The sequence below is a fragment of the Corythoichthys intestinalis genome, chromosome 1 (genome assembly GCF_030265065.1).
Source record: "Corythoichthys intestinalis isolate RoL2023-P3 chromosome 1, ASM3026506v1, whole genome shotgun sequence".
Classification (NCBI taxonomy): Eukaryota; Metazoa; Chordata; class Actinopteri; order Syngnathiformes; family Syngnathidae; genus Corythoichthys; species Corythoichthys intestinalis.
This window is the reverse complement of record NC_080395.1, coordinates 59,850,624-59,870,428: the sequence shown is the minus strand read 5'-3', so window position 1 is coordinate 59,870,428 and position 19,805 is coordinate 59,850,624. Positions and strand designations below refer to the sequence as shown.

General features: G+C 38.7%; 1 protein-coding gene across 9 annotated transcripts in view; it reads left to right on the top strand.

Moving 5' to 3' along the window:
• neo1a (neogenin 1a) overlaps positions 1 to 19,805 on the top strand; it is a 303,823-nt gene that overhangs the window by 176,456 nt on the left and 107,562 nt on the right. For all 9 annotated transcript variants that reach the window (XM_057834057.1, XM_057834073.1, XM_057834013.1 and 6 more), the window contains exon 5: positions 6,019 to 6,155. In XM_057834057.1, the coding sequence (XP_057690040.1) occupies positions 6,019 to 6,155 (137 nt within the window). The remainder of the gene's footprint in view (positions 1 to 6,018; positions 6,156 to 19,805) is intronic.

Genomic DNA, 19,805 nt, shown 5'->3' with positions numbered 1-19,805 from the left:
GGCCAATAGCGATAGCTGCTTGGCATGCATGTGTCATCACACAACACAGAAGGTAGTGAATGTCAGGAGAAAGAAGGCTGCATTCAAGTGATACCAGTAAATGGTATCAGCGCCCTATTTGTCAGTACTCGCCTTATCGGACCCCCCCCCCCCCCCCCCCCCCCCCCGCCGATACTGGTATTTGTATCGGTGCAACATTAAAAAATTAATAACAATGTCTGCCAAACAAATCGTCTCTTTACCCGCACACAGTGCCGAAGCGACATCGTTGTGGCACCGGTTGATTCCTGTGGCTGATTGTTTCTCGGCGTCTTCTTTATCCCGGTCAAAGCAACGTGTTTCACACGTCAAATAAATAATGAGAGAATATTTGAAACAACAACAAAAAAATCCAATAACATTCATCTGTTTGGGCATTAATATCATGCCTTCTGAAATACTTAATTAAGAATAAGTTTTTTGCAAAATCATTGTATTCTGTTTTCCAAAATGCCCAGATTTCATTGGAATTGGTATTTATACAAAGCATAAGTTCAGGGGAAAAAAGGTTTTAAAACTTGGTTTTGGAGCAGGGAGGGTGCGTTGTGTACAGACATTGATAAGTCAATTTCCTGTCCTCTTTATAACAATTTCATTTCAACACTGCAAATAAACATCTTGTGACATCTATTTTTTTTTCTCGACATCCCTACTTCTTGGCTTCAAGAAAACATGACCTTCGGCAAACAGTATTCCATCCCAATGACAGCTTGCTGTAAATGTGATTGGCATTTTTGGGGGGGGCAGGTTGCCTGGCCTTGTCAGCAGTTTGTGTTGTGGAAAACTCTGTCACATCCTTTCCAGAGTTCTGTGGGCTGCCATTTCCTTCAGGGATAAATACAAAAATTAGAATTGTGTTAGTTTAATCTGCTGGTTAAATAATTTGCATGACTAACATCCTTTAGACAAGAACACAGAGACTGTGTTTGGCTACAAAATCGGTATTGTTTTGACTGATCTTGTCCAATGAGCACCACCAACAGTGAGAAAAATTGCTTCAACATGATAACACCAATGTATTTTATCCTCCATGGTTTACCATTATTCACTCGCAAGAGCTCTTACACTGCTCTCAAATACGACAGTTAGGGTTTCTTCTAAACAGCTTGGTAAAGTCCCCGGTGGTCTTGTATGTTTTCTTCTTTTTCTATACAAGAGGAAACTGTAGATGCTACACTAAAGGCTGAGTGTTTCAATAGTTGTCCTGGTGAGACAAAATGCTGGCGGCTCGGCGCTGTGAGCTGAGGGACGTCTGGCAGAGAAAGAGTTCATTCATTGTGGATTGGATATTCAAAGCTTCCCAGCATGATTAGCTTTCTTTTCAACTGTTCAATTAATCAATGCACTAAAAAGAGCGTTCTTGACATTTGAGTTCAACTGCATGCCTAAAAAAAATGTCTGGTGTTTTAATTTTACTTGGAAACATGACTTTATTGTGCGGTTTCCAACTTTTCATCAATCTGCTAGGGTCAGCATGCCTAGTCGACAAGTGGAGAAAAAAATTGTAAAACCAAATATTAGTTTGTTTCAAAAGATTTATTTTCCAGCTAATGCAGCAAGTATTTATCCACAATGTCCAGGACAACTTGTATTTTATGCCTTTAAAACCTTCGAAGTGGTTGAGGCATTACCAGAAGCAACAACAGAACTTGAGCAGGATTGACCTCTTTAAATTTGGACTGTACAGCTTTATGGAGTAACAAATTAAATTTGATATTTTTATCTGATTGTGGCTTGGTTCTGATGTACACTGAATATGAAATCAACAATATAACAATATGGTATCCAAAGCAATTGCTGTAGCAAATGTTCTGTCTTGTATTTCGGTTTAGTAAGGTATTCATTTCAATATACAGTTGTATGAAATAGTGTCTGAGCCTTTTGGAATTTTCTCACGTTTTTCTGCATAAAATCACAATCAAATGTGATCTGATCCTTTTTAAAATCACACAGATCAAGGATTGTTGATTTGTATACAGGTGGGAAAGGATACAAAACCATTTCTAAAAGTCTGGATGTTCATCAATCAACAGTCAGAGAAGTTATCTACAAATGGAGAGAGTCTGGCACTGTTGCTTCTCTCCCAAGGAGTGGAAGTCCACCAAAAATGAAGCCAAGAGTTCAGTGCAGAATACTCAGACAGGTAAAAAAGAACCCTAGAGTGTCTACTAAAGATTTACACAGTCCAGTATCTCTGTGCACACATCAAGCATTGTTGCTCGTTTAATGTTCGCAAAAAGGCACTTGGACCCTCCACAGAAGTTTTGGCAAAATATTTTGTGGACTGATGAAACCAAAGTTGAATTGTTTGGGAGTAAAGCACAACGTCATGTGTGGAGGAAAAATAGAGCAGCTCACCAACATCAACACCTCATCCCCACCGTAAAGCATGGTGCTTTTGCTACCTCAGGGCCTGGACAACTTGCAATCATTAATTGAAGAATGAATTCGAAAGTTTATCAGGATGTTTTACAGGAAACCCTGAGCCCATCCGTCAGACAGCTGAAGCTAAAAAGAGAATGGATGCTTTAACAAGACAGTGGTCCAAAACGCAGACGTAAATCAACTTCAGAATGGTTTCAGAAGAACAAAATACACGTTCTGGAGTGGCCAAGTCAAATTCCAGACTTGAACCCCATTGAGATGCTGTGGCATGACCTAAGGACAGCGATTAATGCCAGAAATCCCAGGAATCTGACTGAACTACACCATTTTTGTAGAGAAAAATGGGCCAAGATTAGTCCTGATCAATGTGCCAGACTGATCTGCAGCTACAGGAAGCGTCTGGTTGAAGTTATTGCTGCCAAAGGGGGTGCCACAAAATTTTAAATGTGATGGTTTACTTACTTATTTTTCCCCCTTCTGCCATTGTTTGCATACTATCCTCATTAAACTATGACAACCTTTAAATGTTTGGGTGGTTTTAGTTAAAGCAGACACTGTTTTTTTCATCTGTGTGATTTTGACAAAGATCAGATCACATTTGATGATTTTATGCAGAAATGTGAGAAATTCCAAAAGGTACAGATACTTTTTCATGCCACTGTACTTTTACTATTGTGCTTGTAGATTAGAACTGCTGTGCATCATAATAAGAAAAACACCATTTTGTCTAGTCATATGAAAGATGGCGAAAAAAAGTGTCTTTAACGTAGTAAAATTTTACTGCACTGTAAATATTAACCACACCTCTATATACGTAAAAATATAAATCTACATCTTGGTGTTAACTAGATTTTTTTTCTGGGATCAGTAAAGGTTCTTACTACCCATGTTTATAAAGACAGAATATTTCATGCAGCTCTGCCATTGGAGTGTGAGTTGACATAATAATGAGGCTTGCTCATATGTGATACAGTAGATGCTTTAGTTAAAGACAATAGGATTTACCTAACATACTTCAAGTTAGGGGTGGGCGATATGGCCTTAAACATGTATCACGATAAATGGAGCAGATTTATCTCGATAACGATAAATGACGATAAAGTCGTCCAAGCGGACTGTTATATAATTTGAAAATCTGAATCAATGCATGAAATACAGATTAACAGTTTCTTGTTGATTTAGTTACCAGCATTCAATTTGATATATTTAACAAATGTACATGCAGTCTAGACATTAGGTTTATACAAATGAATTGTAAACAATAAGAATTCAAGTATGAGCATTTATAACAGAGTGTATGGCTTGAACAATGTACATTGTCAAAATCGATATGCCTGTGCAAACATGTCATTGTAACACAAATGACTTGCAGCTCGAACAGTACACTTCAAAAAGACAATTTATTGTTAATGGCTGCTGTGACATAATTATTCAATACAAGTGTTTACTTTATGGTTTCAGGGTCCCCCCCCCCCCCCCCCAGTGCATTTTTTTAATAAATGCACACATACATGAACCCCCAAACAGACAGACAGACAGACACACATTAAAGCTATATTGACCTTCTGCAAATGAAACACTTAAGATTTTATGATAGCAATAATGACACAGAATTAAACACATACAGAAAAATAGCTGGGGCCATTTGTGCTTTATGCTGAATGCTTTACCATCACATAAGCTATCAGAGAAATCACACACAGTCAGATACAAAATAACGCGACATAGTAATTGCTAGATGCAGTCCATGCCCAATCCACTCATTAAATTCAGCCGTTTCGACAAGGTTAGAGCCGCTATCCGACTCCATCACGTTCATTTGTAGCGTTGGCCGCTAGCGGCCGCTAGCGTTAGCGGCTAGCGTTAGCCTGTGGCCTGGCTACCGGTAGAAAGCACTGAAAGCACCATCTCCGGAAATTGTGAGAACAAGGGAGGACAGCTGGTGAAAGCCCGTCTGGATGCCACCAAGAGTCTATTAAATGTCGGGTGAAAGTTTGGCGAACCTCCCTTAAGCCACACTCCATCACGTTTTGCTTGTAGCATTAGCTGCTAGCGTTGGCTTACCGGGCTTCTGTTTGATTGGCTTCCTGATGATCACGTGACTCCCTTCGTAAGTACATTCACTGCTTTCTTAAAGGGGAATGAGCATAGACGAACAACACAGAGTCAAAGCGGGATGAAAAGACTATTTTCTTGTTTTATTAATTTACCGAATTTACCGACATGGTCAAAATTACGTCGGTCATCGTGAAGAATTTCGGTGACGGTAAATTTTCGGTTTACCGCCCAGCTCTACTTCAAGTACAATGTCACTTTTGCACTTTGAAGTCATTGTGGCTAGTTTTGACATGAACAGTGTGTTATCTGTCAAGAAGATGGCAAGCGGTGATGGTCACAGCATGTCGAGTGCTAGACTAGACTCTTGTCCACTCAGGGAGAAAAAATAGGCTGCAGTGGAAGCCTTCCTTGAAGCTGCACTGCACTCCTTACCTCTGCATGTAGCTCTCATTTCAGAACCTGCACCTTGCTGTGACCATGTGAGGATAGTACCCTTGTTCTCTCACTTTTTCCTTTGTTCTGATTCTCCCTGCCTGGAATCTAAATGTACTGTTCTGGATGCAAGCTATTGATTTGTAGTTTCCTCCACTCACCACCTCCTCCTCTTCCTCCTTATTGCCCATGCTCTAGTGGTTGTTGAATCAAGCCTGAGCTCAGCCGCAGACGGCTTCCCTTTGGGCTAATTGGGGAAATCAAAGTGGGTGCCGTTTAATATGGAGGGTCAATAGTTCTCTGGAAAGCTGTGTGAGTGTGTTTCTGCATATGGCGTAAATATTTCAGGATAATATTTTAGACTGCCCAGTGCTAGGCTGCTGAGGAAAAGCATTGCTTGTTATACAGTTTTTAGGGAGCCTTTACACCAGTTAGGTTTGGTATTTACGTGCAGAAAATCACAAACATAAAGACAAATAATGGCGTAGTGATAAGCGTCCTAAAGTGCTTTCTTTAGGTAGCATCCCAATAGTAAATGAAAAATGATTGGTTCTTGAAATTAGACTGTGGCGGTTCTTCAGTTGATGTGTGTAAAAGGACGATAAAAGAAATTGTTTCTTGAGATAATCTAACAATAGCGCACTCATTACTTCAGTGTCACACAAACACATAAGAATATGGCAAAAAAGGCAGTATAATTTCTACATTGTACCGGTTAATTTTAAAACACAACAGAATCTGTCATACCTCACTACCAAAAAATTGCCTATTTGCTTGATGTTTTTTAAAAGAGAATTTCAGATGTGATTCAGTGAACAGAATTTATTGCTAATACAATTGTTCAGTCTGATAGTGGGAGAATAAGAGGAAGGAGCAAACCACGGCCCAGCGGGAAGCAGTGGCAAGCTGAAACCTTTACTAATAATATGCTTCAGGGAATAAAGACTGAAATTAGTTTTTACTAAATCGGTAGATGTAGAACAAATATATGATTGTACCCTGGGCAGCTCATGAGACCTTCAGCCATCAATACTGTGAGAAAAGAAACTTGGGGCAATGTCTCTACTTTGTTCTATTCTTCAATCCTCTTTTTCTTGTCTCCAGTGAGGGCCACAGAGAATTGCTTGGAGGTGGCAGTCTTCAGATATTCAATCTCAAAGAGGACGACGCTGGCATCTACACCTGTGTGGCTGACAACGCCAATGCAACAATCGAAGCCCAGGCTCAACTCACTGTGCAAGGTACACTCAACAGGCCAAATGTCACGTGACTTTCTAAATGCCAGGTCCGGCAGTTATTAATATTCATGCATTTTCTAAACAACTTTCAGTGTTGGGGTTAGTTACACAAAAAGATAATACTTAGAGCTAAATACATGCTAGATGACGCTTTTGTTGCTAAAGCAACCTGTCAGTTGTGTCAATAGTGTGGTTATAATTAATTTGAACATGTATAACTTAATATATTGTATTCTTTGTTTTGTTCCACATTACATTTATTACGCACTGAAGAATGTGATTACCGTATTTTTCGGACTATAAGTCGTGTTTTTTTTCCCTCCATATTTTGGCTGGGGGTGCGACTTATACTCAGGAGCGACTTTTGTGTGAAATTATTAACACATTATGATATCATTTCACATGTTATTTTGGTGTTTTGGAGTGACACTGATGGTTTGGTAAACTTGTTAGCATGTTATATATAGATAGTTATCTGAATACCTCTTAATACCTATGGCCACGTTCGCATTCTGCCTTTGGCAATGTGTGTTCAATTGTATTATTGACTTTTTTTATATTAAAATGCATGGTTTTAGTTTGTGGCTCTTTCACGCCCACGTGGGGGCGCACTCGCACTTGTTTACGTTAAGAGCGCTCACACACCAGAAGAAGACGGACAGCTACATAGCTCTGAGTGAGTGGGTAAGTTAGTGAGAGAGAAACACGGCTGCGAACCTACGTTCATTGTTTATGCTTTTAAAATATCTCTACAGAGGCAACGCCTGTGTGTATCATCTTTTCTGTTGTTGTTGTTGTGTGTTTTCCACCCGCGATCGGACACTTATTCAGTTATTCAGTATTCAGTTATATATATATATATATATATATATATATATATATATATATATATATGTAAAGTTATATATTCAGTTTGACTAGTTATTTGTTGTTTTTTTTCTTATTGTTGTTTTAAACATTGATTTCAACCAATATAAACAGGAAAATGGTTTATAAAAAAATGCAAAGGAGAAAGTACAGATAAGTTCTTTGTTTTTCTTTTCAGAAAGTATCAGTATTTATGAAATGTTCACAGGTGATGTTAATTAAAGTCAAGGTTATAGTCTTGGCTTTACATTTTTTAATATTACATTGCAACCAAAAATTATGCATAAACAAAGTTTTTATTCATCCTTCATGTAAACAGGTGAGAATATTCTCATTGTGATAGCTGGTTGTCAAGAGCTTGAGATGCTATGGCATGACCTAAAAACAGCGATTCATCCCAGACATCCCAGGAACCTGACTGAACTACAGCAGTTTTATGAATGGGCCAAGATTGGTCCTGATCGATATGCCAGACTGATCTGCAGCTACAGGAAACGTCTGGTTTAAATTATTGCTGCCAAAGAGAGGGCCACAAAATATTAAATGTGCTGATTCACTCACTTATTTTTGCCCCTTTTGTCATTATTTGCATTCTATTCTCATTAAAATATAAAACCTATAATTGTTGGACTGGTTTTAGTTAAAGCGGACACTGTTTTTTTCATCTGTGTGATTTTGACACAGCTCACATTTGATGGTGATTTTATGTCGAAATGTGAGAAATTCCAAAAGGTTAAGATACTTTTTAATACCACTGTATTAGTTTAGATACACTAGACTGTGCACTCCCCTAATAAGTCTTACATCAGAATAGCGAAATCATTTAGGAAGAATCAAAGGCTTAAACTCACAATAAAACACAGGTCAACTGTTTAGTCTCGTAATCATTTAGTTGTCAAAAGGTATCACAGCTATGTATGTGGCCATTGTTGAACCGGGACACATCAATTTTTTTGAAAGCATCAACAAAAAATCACTACCCAGATAGCAGACAGACGCTCATGTTGAATCAACATTCCGCTGTAAATCTTATATCATTGAATCAACGTTGACAGCCAACATTGATTTGTCATCACTTTTGCATCCTCCATTAATGTTATTTAGGGTTTGTAAGGATTTCAACTTTGGAACGTTATTTCGATTATTAATAATGTTGGAGCAGCGCTGAATCATTGTTATCTTTTCCTTCATTTTCAACCATGATGCTCTTAATGCTTACAAATATGCCCATATTTAGAGGTCCTGCTTTATTTACATACAGAAGAAAAAGCTAGGCTGACTAATAAAATATTACTGTATTTTTCGGATTATAAGTCGCAGTTTTTTTCATAGTTTGGCTGGGGGTGCAACTTGTACTCTGGAGCGACTTATGTGTGAAATTATTAACACATTATTATATCATTTCACATGTTATTTTGGTGTTTTGGAGTGAGACTGATGGCTTGGTAAACTGGTTAGCATGTTCTTTATGCTATAGTTATTTGAATAACTCTTAATAGCTATGTTACTTTAACATACCGACCACGTTCGTATTTCGTTGTTCATGCATCATGTAACATTATCAGACTGTAGACTTATTCAGCATGTTGTTTTCTATTGTATTCTTATTTTAAATTGCCTTTCAAGATGTGATCTATGTGTTGGATTTTATCAAGTAAATTTCCCCCAAAAATGCGACTTCTACTCCAGTGTGACATATGTTTGTTTGTTTTTTCTCTTCATTGCGCATTTTTGGGCTGGTGCGACTTATACTCAGGTGCGACTTATAGTCCGAAAAATACGGTATATATGAACGATTTAAAAAAAAAAAAAAAAAAACAATTAACTCTCAATAAGGTTATTTCAAACTTAAGCCTCCTCCTCAGTCTGACAAGCTTTGCTGCAAACTTTGCCACCAACACAGTCTGGGACATAACGTAGCCACTTTTGCACAACAGCAGCAAATACATATTAAGACGCGGCCATCCCTATCTGCCTCTTCAGTGAATCTAAAAAATACAAACAAAACAGCTTTCACATTTAATTTATATCACAGAATTTAAGCAGGTGTCATGGGTTAGTTTAACATACTTCAGTATTTTGTGATGAAGTGATTTACTCAGCCAATCCCAAACCAAATTAGGGCTACATATGGGAACAACATTGGGAGTTAGCTAGCTAGCTTGTTCCCATATGTAGCCCTGGAAAAATGACCGCACTGTCTTTGTGTTTAATAAATGAATTTTGACAAAGCTCAATTGTGTCATATCTAGTGATTTTAGCCCTTTAATTGGAAAAAGAATTGTGTTTGCCTGAACTCAGTTTTATTTAGCTAACATACATGCTAAGTATGTCTTTTATTGTATGCCAATCACAGCAAATGCAGTTTTTTACAATTTCAGCAACTTTGTCACGTTTTTTCAGGCAAACCGTTTTATGTACAACTTTGTTGACAAACTCTGTTTATTCTACCGTAAGACATCTTTGCTAAAAGGCTCTGTAGAACAGCAGCAGACTTACCTTTTAATATGGCTATCTATGGCTGTCTTCCTGCTCAACCAAGAACACAACTATTTTTTGACCATAACCCCCGCTCATCCATAATTCAATGACTTTTCAATCATATTTCCCGATCAACTATTTGTCAACATTATTTCATCTACTATAAAGCAATGTTAACCCAACCATCGCTTGTCACGCCATAGAACAATGTTGTTTCAACGTCAGTGTCAGGTGTCATCGGTATTTGCGATTCAACATTGTTTATTGTTGAAAATTTCAATGTCAACCATTCTGACGATTTTGATGGAAAATCAATGTTTATTCAAAGTCGGTCTGCTATCTGGGTATGAAATGCTTGTAAGTGAATGCATGTTCATTTTTATTTAACACAATGATTCCAAATGTAATTTGGAAGTAATAAAAGTAATTTGCGAAACAGCTGCTTTTGATATTGGGGTGGGCAACCAGTGTGGGTATTTTTTATACACTCTCCTTTCTCAAGCAAGTCAACAGTTTGGTGAGAAGTAACAATTACATTGGGAGATACCCTGAGGCTCTTCCCCCAATGTCATCCCATTTCACACAAAGCCACATCCCGCTAGGAATCCGTCCCTTTGCTCACAAATCCGTTTCCTCTCCTCTTCAACACCCTTTCATCATTTCCTGTCAGACACTGCGATTAAAGGAGACAGTAATGGAAAATTGAAACAGGTAGCAGTAGGACATCTGACTTTGCTGCCTTTGAGCCTTCTGATCTGCCGCTTCAATTCCTTGGAATCCCTCGTGTCTAATACCTGACCCGTGACCCATCTCCAATGTTACAGGCGTGTAAAGATTGATCTCCAATATATTTGAAAGGCATTAGCTGTTATGTTAAGTTAAAACAGTCGCGTTCGACTGCTGTAGACACGCAGAGTAAATTGCTTTTTTTTCCTCAGACCAAATTAATGACAAAACAAGATTGTGACATTGATTTGCTCCCTCAACAGCCAGGGTACGCACTCCTGCAAAATCAATCGATTCCCCCAAGAAATAACTGCTCTTGTAAATGAAATTCAAACGAATTATTTTTCCAATGCTGACTTGGTGGCATTTTTATTTGATATATTTGGAATTGGATACCCAATATTAGCCTGACTCAGCTCAAGAAAACACATTTACAGTATAGTTTATGCCAGCAAACAGAATCTGACTAGATGGATGACTGATGAATTGAAGTAAATTTGGCTGATTTGTATTCATTGAAATAACCTTTTTGTTCTTTTAAAATAACTTTTAATCAATAGTCGTGACATCCAAAGTGTAATAACAGGGACGTATTCCGTTATACTCTTAGCCAGTTGCAATTCATGTACAATAATTTCATTTTGTGCTTTTGGAAACAGAAAACTTTGCTATACCAATTTCAAATACAAGTCGCTATAGAGTGTGGTTTGGAATCATTCAGTCAGCATCAGGGGTCGCGTTAACCGAATATTTTCCGTCGTTGACCGTTTTTTTAAAACGGTGACGGAAAAAACTGAAGTCCATCCGTCATTTTGACAGGTTGCAATTCACACCCCAGACCACAGGGTGGTGAGTGAGCATATTAATTAGCTATTTTCTCTCTTGAAGCATGACGTCGTTGGCCTTACTCGGAAAAATGTCAAGGCAACTGAGTGTTTGCCTGGCACGGCCAGACTGTTCTCCCTGTATTTTTCAAACACTGAGAGAAAAGTCTGGCACACAGCCTCTCGAGTAGGTACAAAATCAATCGACAAATCAGATTTATTTATTTGCGTGAAGTGATCTTCACGAGCAACGTCACTCTTGCGCGCCGAAAGTCGTCTCTACAACAACACGGATGGCGGGTGAGCCGAGAATATGTTCCAACCCGCGGTAAATTCAGTTTTAAATGAGCTAAAACACATCGACACGAGACATTGACAACAGTCTGTCTCGCGCTAGCCATGTTGAATAAACTCCGTGCTCCTCGTATATTTACTTCCGCGCGCAAGTCCCTCGTGCTGCCCTCGTCGCTTTGCTAACGGCACGTCTGCCCGTCGCTGATTGGTGCACTCCGCTGTCTGTTTGCCTCTTGTTAAGCTTGTTCGGACAGAATATTAATTAAAAATGAATGAAAACTAAATACTATTGAATATGTCATTATTATCATTTTTTAAATGCGACGGGTAAAAATAGATCATGACCGGATTTTTATGACACTGTCAGTCAAAATGACAGACAACGAAAAAGTATAGCGCAACCTCTGGTCAGCATGACAGATTATTTGAGTTTGTGTATTGTGTAGAGGCTAATCGGTATTTGTTTGAAAACAACTTGAACAGTTTCAATGTCAATGTTGGGCTCCCCCTACTACTTAGCCACTTACAATAGCCACATTTACACTGACTTTGCTTTGACATCTCACCCTCTATTAGAGCTACCATGATTAATGAGGCGAGAGGAGACAGTGGATTTTGATTATGGCCTTGCATGTCGGGGACACCGCCCAATGTGTGTGCACGTTCAGAACAGAAATAGCTCCTACACTAATATGTAGGTTTTCACTCGTCTGGTGCTAAAGGTCTTTGTCCCTCATTTATCATGTCCTGCTCTTATCATGGCATCAATATAATGTGTTCTTTTTCCCAAAGTTGTTGAGTCTATGGTACATAGAGGAAATCGCTAGCCATATAAAAGTTCCATGATGTCGCTATGGGTTGACAACTAAAATCACATACAGCAGTACCAACAGAATTTAGATTGTTGCTAAAATGACTAAACAAAGACTTCATAATGAAATTGACGGGACACTGGGTGCGGGGACGAGGCCTAGCTCTGTCAAAGCTGACTGAGTGGAAACACAGACAAAGGGGCTTTTTACGTTGAAAATTCTTGTGAATAAATGCGTAAATCCCTTTTTATAGATATGGATGTAAAACAGTCTCGATTCTTAGTTGAAAGCAAAAAAAAAAAAAAAAAAAAAAGGGCAGTTAGCATTTATTCTACGTAAATATGTCGAATGTGCTAATAGTCTTTAAGTCACTTTGGCACCACCTTACCTCAACAAAGCTTTTTACGTTGAAATTCTTGTTAATGAATGCTTAAATCCCTGATTTCTTTATAGGTATGTACGTAAAACAGTCTTGGGTCTATGTTAAAAGCAAAAAAAAAAAAAAAAAAAAAACGGGCAGTAAATATGTCGAATGTGCTGCTAGTCTTTAAGTCACTTTGGTGCCGCCTTACCATATTAAAGAGCTTTTTACTTTGAAATTCTTGTGAATAAATTGTTTATAGATATGAACGTAAAACAGTCTCGATTCTTGGTTAAAAGCAAAAAAAGAAAAAAACCGTGCAGTTGGCATTTATTTTACGTAAATATTGCAAACTATGACACCAATGCCGTAGCGGCTAATTTCTCCCATTGATTTTTTTTTTTTTTTTTTTAACAAGTTTTAAAACGCATGCATGGTACGAAAAATATAATATTTACCTTGAATCCTCGAACAAATAACTCCTGAGACAATCCTTCCTGTTTGTATGCGGTACACGTTTCGCACTTTTTCAACCTAAATCCGGCGTTAGATCGCTGCGTGCATGTGTTTGAGAATAACTCCACTAGATGTGGGGAGGCCCCCTATATAAAGGCGAGGCGCAGTGTATGACGGATGTGACCCGTCAATATCATTATGAAGTCTATGGACAAAAATAAAAGACTAGACTCGTTCCGTAGGGTCTAAATTCTTCCGCTATTTCTTCATCTTCACCCTATTTGGCTAGTTTTATCCTCCCAATATTGTCAAAACAGCTTGTTTTTTACTACATTTTTGTGCTGCATTCAAGATCCGCCAAGAAATGGTTGGATTACTTTCGTTATGAAGATTTTATAAGCTAAAAGCATTAACCTCAGAATTTTAAGTACTTCTAAAAAAACAAAGGTTATGAGCCACGTCCACATCCTATTTGTGTCAATGTGAATAATCAGCACGACAAATTAAATGCCTTTTTTTTTTTTTTTCGTAATATTTTCTTTACCACTATTTAGGTCAAGTAAGGAATTTTAAGGGTGAAAGTAGTGTTTATTTAAGAAGTGGTTATTTTTGTTTTTGTTTTTTTTAGTTCTTCCAGTTTAGTGTAGGAATGTATGCATCAAATTCTGATGTTCCATAAATCTTTTAACCTTAGATAGAGGGATAAGCACAGTTTCAAATGAGTATTTTAGAATGAGTGATGTATCCTCACAGAAATATAACACACACACACACACACAAAAAACATTCCACTGAAGTATAAAAAGCAAACGAAACATAAGGTAAAGTGCTCTCCTACACACGTTTTTTCCATATCCTCAGTGGGTGTTATCACCACCACCAGCAGGGAGGTGTCTTTGTCTGATTGCCATCAACTGACTGGCTTGTTTGGAGTATTGTCTGCCATTCTTTTCAGATAAAGTAATATCTGCAACTCTCCGGGGCGTTTGTCACTGTCACAGTTGTAGAGTTGCAGGCGGTGAACACTTTTGTTTTGATGACCTGTGAAACATTCTCCCCTACTGTTTTGTTTTTTTCTATTATTCAACTTTTCCACTGAAACAGTGTTGGAATGTATACCCAATGTTTTAAACAAACGTTTGCACCGTTTTTTGTTTTTTTTTGTGGTTTTTTTTTGTGCGTACCATTTAAATTTTCCCATATTGAAAAGTTTATGTTTGGTTGGGTCGAATTCACAATCATTACTACAATTCACCACTATGGGACCGCTGGTTGTGTTGCCACCCTTCGTTCACTACTAATACTTTAAAAAGTATAGAAAATAGAAAGGTAGACAAACATGCACAAGAACAGCAATTTGTAACCGGGAAGTGAAGCTGGATGAAATTCTAAGCAAAACATAAACATTACAATTTAATGATTTTTTAAAAAATATATATATATATATTGCAATCAGTATAACACACATGTATTTTGCTGTAATCCAAAATTAATGTTTACAATGAGAGCGTGAACATGCTAAGAGGCATGTTGAAAAACAGTATTGACAGCAGATGGCAGCAGTGGTTGACTGTCTACCCCAAGGAAGCAGTGATGGACGAATGAAGCTTCTTGAAGCAATGAAGCTTTGCAGCCAATTGGTTCAAAGCTTCATTGTGGTTTATTTGGTCTTATGACAGTCATATGATGCCATGGCCAAATAGTGTTATCGGTTAATATCTTATGGTGTAAACATCCCATGATAGAGTGAGGACAGCTGCAGCTTACAGTCCAGTGCGGCTTATTTTTGAACAAATGCTGTTTTCGCTGCAAATTTGGTAGGTGGCGGCGTATAGTCAAGTGCGCCTTATAGTGCAAAAAATATGGTGTATAATCAGTTCAATTATAGCTATAGGTAGTTTAGATTGTCTTCCCCTATGTTGTAAGGAAAGAATATCCCCTACCATTATTAAGTGAATTATTTTCTTTATGTTCAGAGAATTTTATCCCTTTCCACTTGCTGAATGTGCTGGTCCATTTTTTCCCCCCAAACCAACATTTGATTGGCTGATGACTTGACCCCCCCCACTCCCCACGACACAGACACACACGCACACTCACGCAGCCCCGACAGATTCATGTCGACAACATGCCACCTCCTCCGCCCCCTTGGAAGAGGAGGGATACAAGGGATACTGGATTAGTTTTTTTTTTTTTTTTTTTTCGGCCAGCAGCAGCCACTGTTAAGTAATGGAAAAAGGCATCAATGTTGTAGAGGTGGGGGCAACATCACTAATTTTTCTACGGAAAATCCAACCTGCATTGGAGTTAGCATAAAATTGAACTGTGTGAATTTGCTAACCTGCAAAACTCGAACAAGAAGCTGCTTAGAAGTCTCCTCCTGTATGCATTTTCTACTGTTAATGTTGATTAAACTGTGAGAAATGCTGTGAAGAGAAGTTTACCCCCTTCTTCCAAATTTCCATTTTTACTTTATTTATAAATCTATACAGATTTATTTTGCATCGATCATTTAGCCTATCAATTAATTAGTCTCATATTCATTAGCCTTGACACGCGTTCACCTAATCTGTTTGGTCTTATTAATGTCCCGTCCCCAGCAAAAAGTGTACATGCAGGTTACGCTGTTGTATTGTCCCTACCAATGTTGAGACCAAACCTACGGCCTTGCAATCACACCACCAATTGTGTAACAAATAAAATGCAGTAAATATGGTTAAATTTTACTCTACGTTGAGTTGCAATAGTACATATTTTAAAAATACATATTTGATTTGAAAAAGGTACATACTTTTAAGTCACTCATGAAGACTAACAGCTACACTGACCTTTATATAAAAACATTTGTGTGTGAAACTACCAAAAGGACAAAGTATACTGTTTGTTGACCGAGAATGTTCAAATACAAAGCCAAAGGACAACAAAAAACGATTAATGCAAAAGCCTAGATCGTCTATCAAAACATTGCCTAATTGGGCCTTTAAATGGACACAAGTGCATTGAGTGCTTCCAAACAATTAAATTACCCTGTGATTTTTTCCAGAGGGAAGGGATTTGGTTTCCCCCCATCCATGTGTTGTTTTAAAAGTAAAGATACATTACCCTCCAAACAAATTTTGACAATGACATTTAAAGAGATTTCTGCGTTTGATAGATGATGGATGAAAGATAGATAATGAAATCTTTTTTTGCATTTTTTTATTTGACATTTGTAATTTCAATTCCAAATGTTCCAAATGCTGGGCTTTGCTGTCAAATATAGTGTACTCTTCTGCTTGAGGCAAAATGTTCTGTTTATTTAGGTGTTTCCTTAGATTGGATGCATTACCCCTGCTGGCCTTGTACCTTGCATCACTGATGTTGCAAAGCGCATAATCTGCATCATATTTCGAGAAATGGAGCCATACTTTTGATCTCGTTCCCATCTCTCATTTTCGATCCATGCTTGTTGGTTGTGAATGTGATTGAAACGGTGGCAAGTGAGTGACGTCATTGTGCCTGTGTGTGTATGCTGATGTGTACAAGTGCAATATGGGAAATTGCCAACTTTTCACTACGGCACTATTGAGCATGCATTTTACCTGCGAAAGAGGAGATTGCGGCGATATAACTACTGTAATTTCTGGCCTTTTGGGCACCCCTGATTACAAGTCTCACCCAGTACATTTTCATAGGAAAAACCATTTTGTGCATACATAAGCCTCTCCTGTCTATAAGCCGTGTGTGCCACATAGTAACATGAAATATTTACAAAGAAATACAGTTTTCTAAATTTTAATTACATACCTTAACTTTGCTTTCCAAACAGCGCCAGCAACACGGCAGTACAACACTAACGGGACTGGTTATTAGAAACATCGTTGTTCACCATCTTCATCTTCCTCCTGTTTACTAAAACCATGGAAGTCTTCACACTCGGTGTCTGATATGAATAGGCTCGGATACACTACAATGTCTCTCATAATGAGGCAAATTCACTCCTGAGCTTGTGCCGTCACGCACTCTTCATCACGCAGCAGACCGGCTTTTTGAAACCTGTTGGTGATGGTGGAATTTTTTCATACTGCTCCATGCTGTCAGGATCCACTGACAGAATTGTGCAAAAGTTGCGGCCAGTTTTGATAAATGATCTCTCGCTGCTGGCCATCCAAGCCTCCCAGTCAACTCGGAGTGCCACTTTAAATGCACGATTCACACTAATGTCAAGTTGTTGGAAACACTTTTCTATGCTCCAAGGAATCACAGCTGGAGTGGAGTTTGTCCTCTTGATGGCTGCTTACGTGCAGCAGCTCTGTTTCCTTCTTGATCAGCCACTTCGGTTGCTTTTAACTTAAAAGCTACGTCATATGCATTTCTTCTAGCATTTTCCATGATGCGGGTCTGCTAATTTTACTCATGCACAAAGATAAGGGTCTGCCAATTTTATTCACTCACAAAGCACAAAGTTAAATTACCAGTAATAGTGCAAACTAGCGTCTTCCTCGACACATATATTCAACGTGTCTCACTCTTACATTTTGTGCTCCAGCGCCCCTGGCGACAGTTAGAAAAATCGATAAATTGGCCACATCATTGCACACGCCGCAGGATTCAAAATGAGGGGGGAAAAGTAGCGGCTAGTAGTCCAGAAATTACGGTAAATGGCTTGATGTTTTGATTGCGGCCAATGAAAAAGCAACTACTGCTATTTTTTAAAGTCAATCTTTCCCAGTATCTTTGCTCATTTAAAAAAATGTATATTTATGAGAAGTAATGAATAACCTTTTGTGTATTTAGATATATTTCAGGCACCCAGAGAACAGATAATCTTCTGAAAACCTCACAAAATCCCTAAATGCATTCTTTAATTTTAAATGGCCCAAACACAACCTTTTTCTGACCTTTTAAGAAATTCACTTGACTCCTTGCTCCATCTGTCCTCATTTAGAACAGTCCTCATGTAATTTGATTTTGCTTATGGGCTTCACTGATGTTGTCTCTAGGATTTTGCTTTTCATTAACGGGCTTTTCAAATTCAATATACAGTCAGACATTTAGGAGTCATCTGTGTAGTGGGAAAATACTGTACTGAAGACTATATACCTGATTTGTTGATGTTTTTTTCTTCTCTTTGAGAGACACTCTACTCAGTTTCCAATATTTTGAACTGTTTCATGCATAAGAGGTCGAAATGGAAGCATGCCCTTTGTTAAAGTGTGTTGGCAAAATGTTTTTTTTTCCTATTGGATTGCAATCACATATGGAAGTAAAATCCTTCTGCAGACACTAGGATTTAAAATTGTGCACTCCCTGATGTCACACGCTGCAAGTACCCGTCCTCTTCATTCATCTTTCACGCCCACTATTATCAGGCATGCCGAGCACTGAGCCGTCTGGTATGGTAATATATTATTTACATCTATAAATGTCCATTTGCTATGGTTTAGTACAATAAGTTGTCGCACAACCAGTTCATGTCTGTTTTTCCCCCGCGACGACTTCTATGCCGCAGGATTTACCTGGCTGAGAGGCACCTGTGCCAGCTTGTTCGCCGCCAACAGTCCCGTCCTTGTCTGATCGACTATAACCACCCCAATCTCCTATGCGTTGTTTCCTGACACTTGCAAGACGACAATGAATTCCATGCACTGTGTTAGTGCGTTGGCGGTAGGCATGTGCCAGTATGATATTCTGACAGTATGATAACCTTAAAGGCCGAGTTATGCTTCTGCGGTAGACCTGCGCCATCAAGGCAGACCCGATTTACGACCCTCCGCCGTAGCCTTTCGTGCACTTCAAGAAAATATTGACTTGTGCGGCGTCAGTGCATGGTGACGAGGCACAAATGGACTGTGATTGGTCCGCTCAGACTGTTGTTTCCGGTTCAGCGCAAAATCACCGCCATTTTCAAACATTGTTTTGCTATATGCAAAAATGGACCAAGCCAAAGAGAGTATCATCGAAGAGCAAGTCTCGTCAAGATATTATAAAGATTGGCAAATGGCAAGGTCAGCGATTGCATAAAAAATGTAAGAACCACCGAGACAAGTATGCGTGTGTTCGGAAGCGAATGGCCACCCAAAGCAGTGGCCCAGTCGGCCAAAAACTGCCAGCTTTTTATGACTTTGTCATATTTTTGGGTGTTGCACTTTATTATTTATTGTGTACATATGTTTTCTGTGAGTGTGTGACTTATTTACATGGCAAACTTCAAGTACATGAAGAATAAAGCACAGGTTTAGTGTCAAAAGAGTTGTTTTGCTGTTTAATTTTCAACAAGACAGTTCACACACTTGATACATCATCACTGATTGAGAGTGCCTCGGTGCTTTTATGATAACGTGTTTACCATCGAGGCTTTCAACGCAGTTTGGGAAGTAGGATACGGCAATGAAATCGGACAAAATGCTGGACAACTCAGCTTGCTGGCTTCTACCGCAACCGTCCTTACCGTCGCCTGCGCCTCAACATTTGTATTGTAATAGCCCCGGATGGGGGAAGAAGGCGAGGAGTTGATGATGGCTTTCCCTAATTTATTGTGGCAACAATAAAATAAACAAATAACAAAACAATAGCGGGCTGCTGCGACATGCGACCGCTAACGTTCACTTTCTCCCGTTCTTTCCACTCGCTTCCTGCTATGTCACAGCTCCCCAGTCGGATCGCCTCTTAAAGGACCGGCGCTTAGTTACGGACATTACAGTATGATCAACATTTGTTGTTCAATGTCGATGAGCTGAAGATCCACATTCAAGCGTACCACCTCCTTTGGCATTGCTGTGTAACCGGAAGAAAACTAGAGGAAGTTGAGAAGAGTCCCCCCCAAACCAAACAAACACAACGCCACACCCTT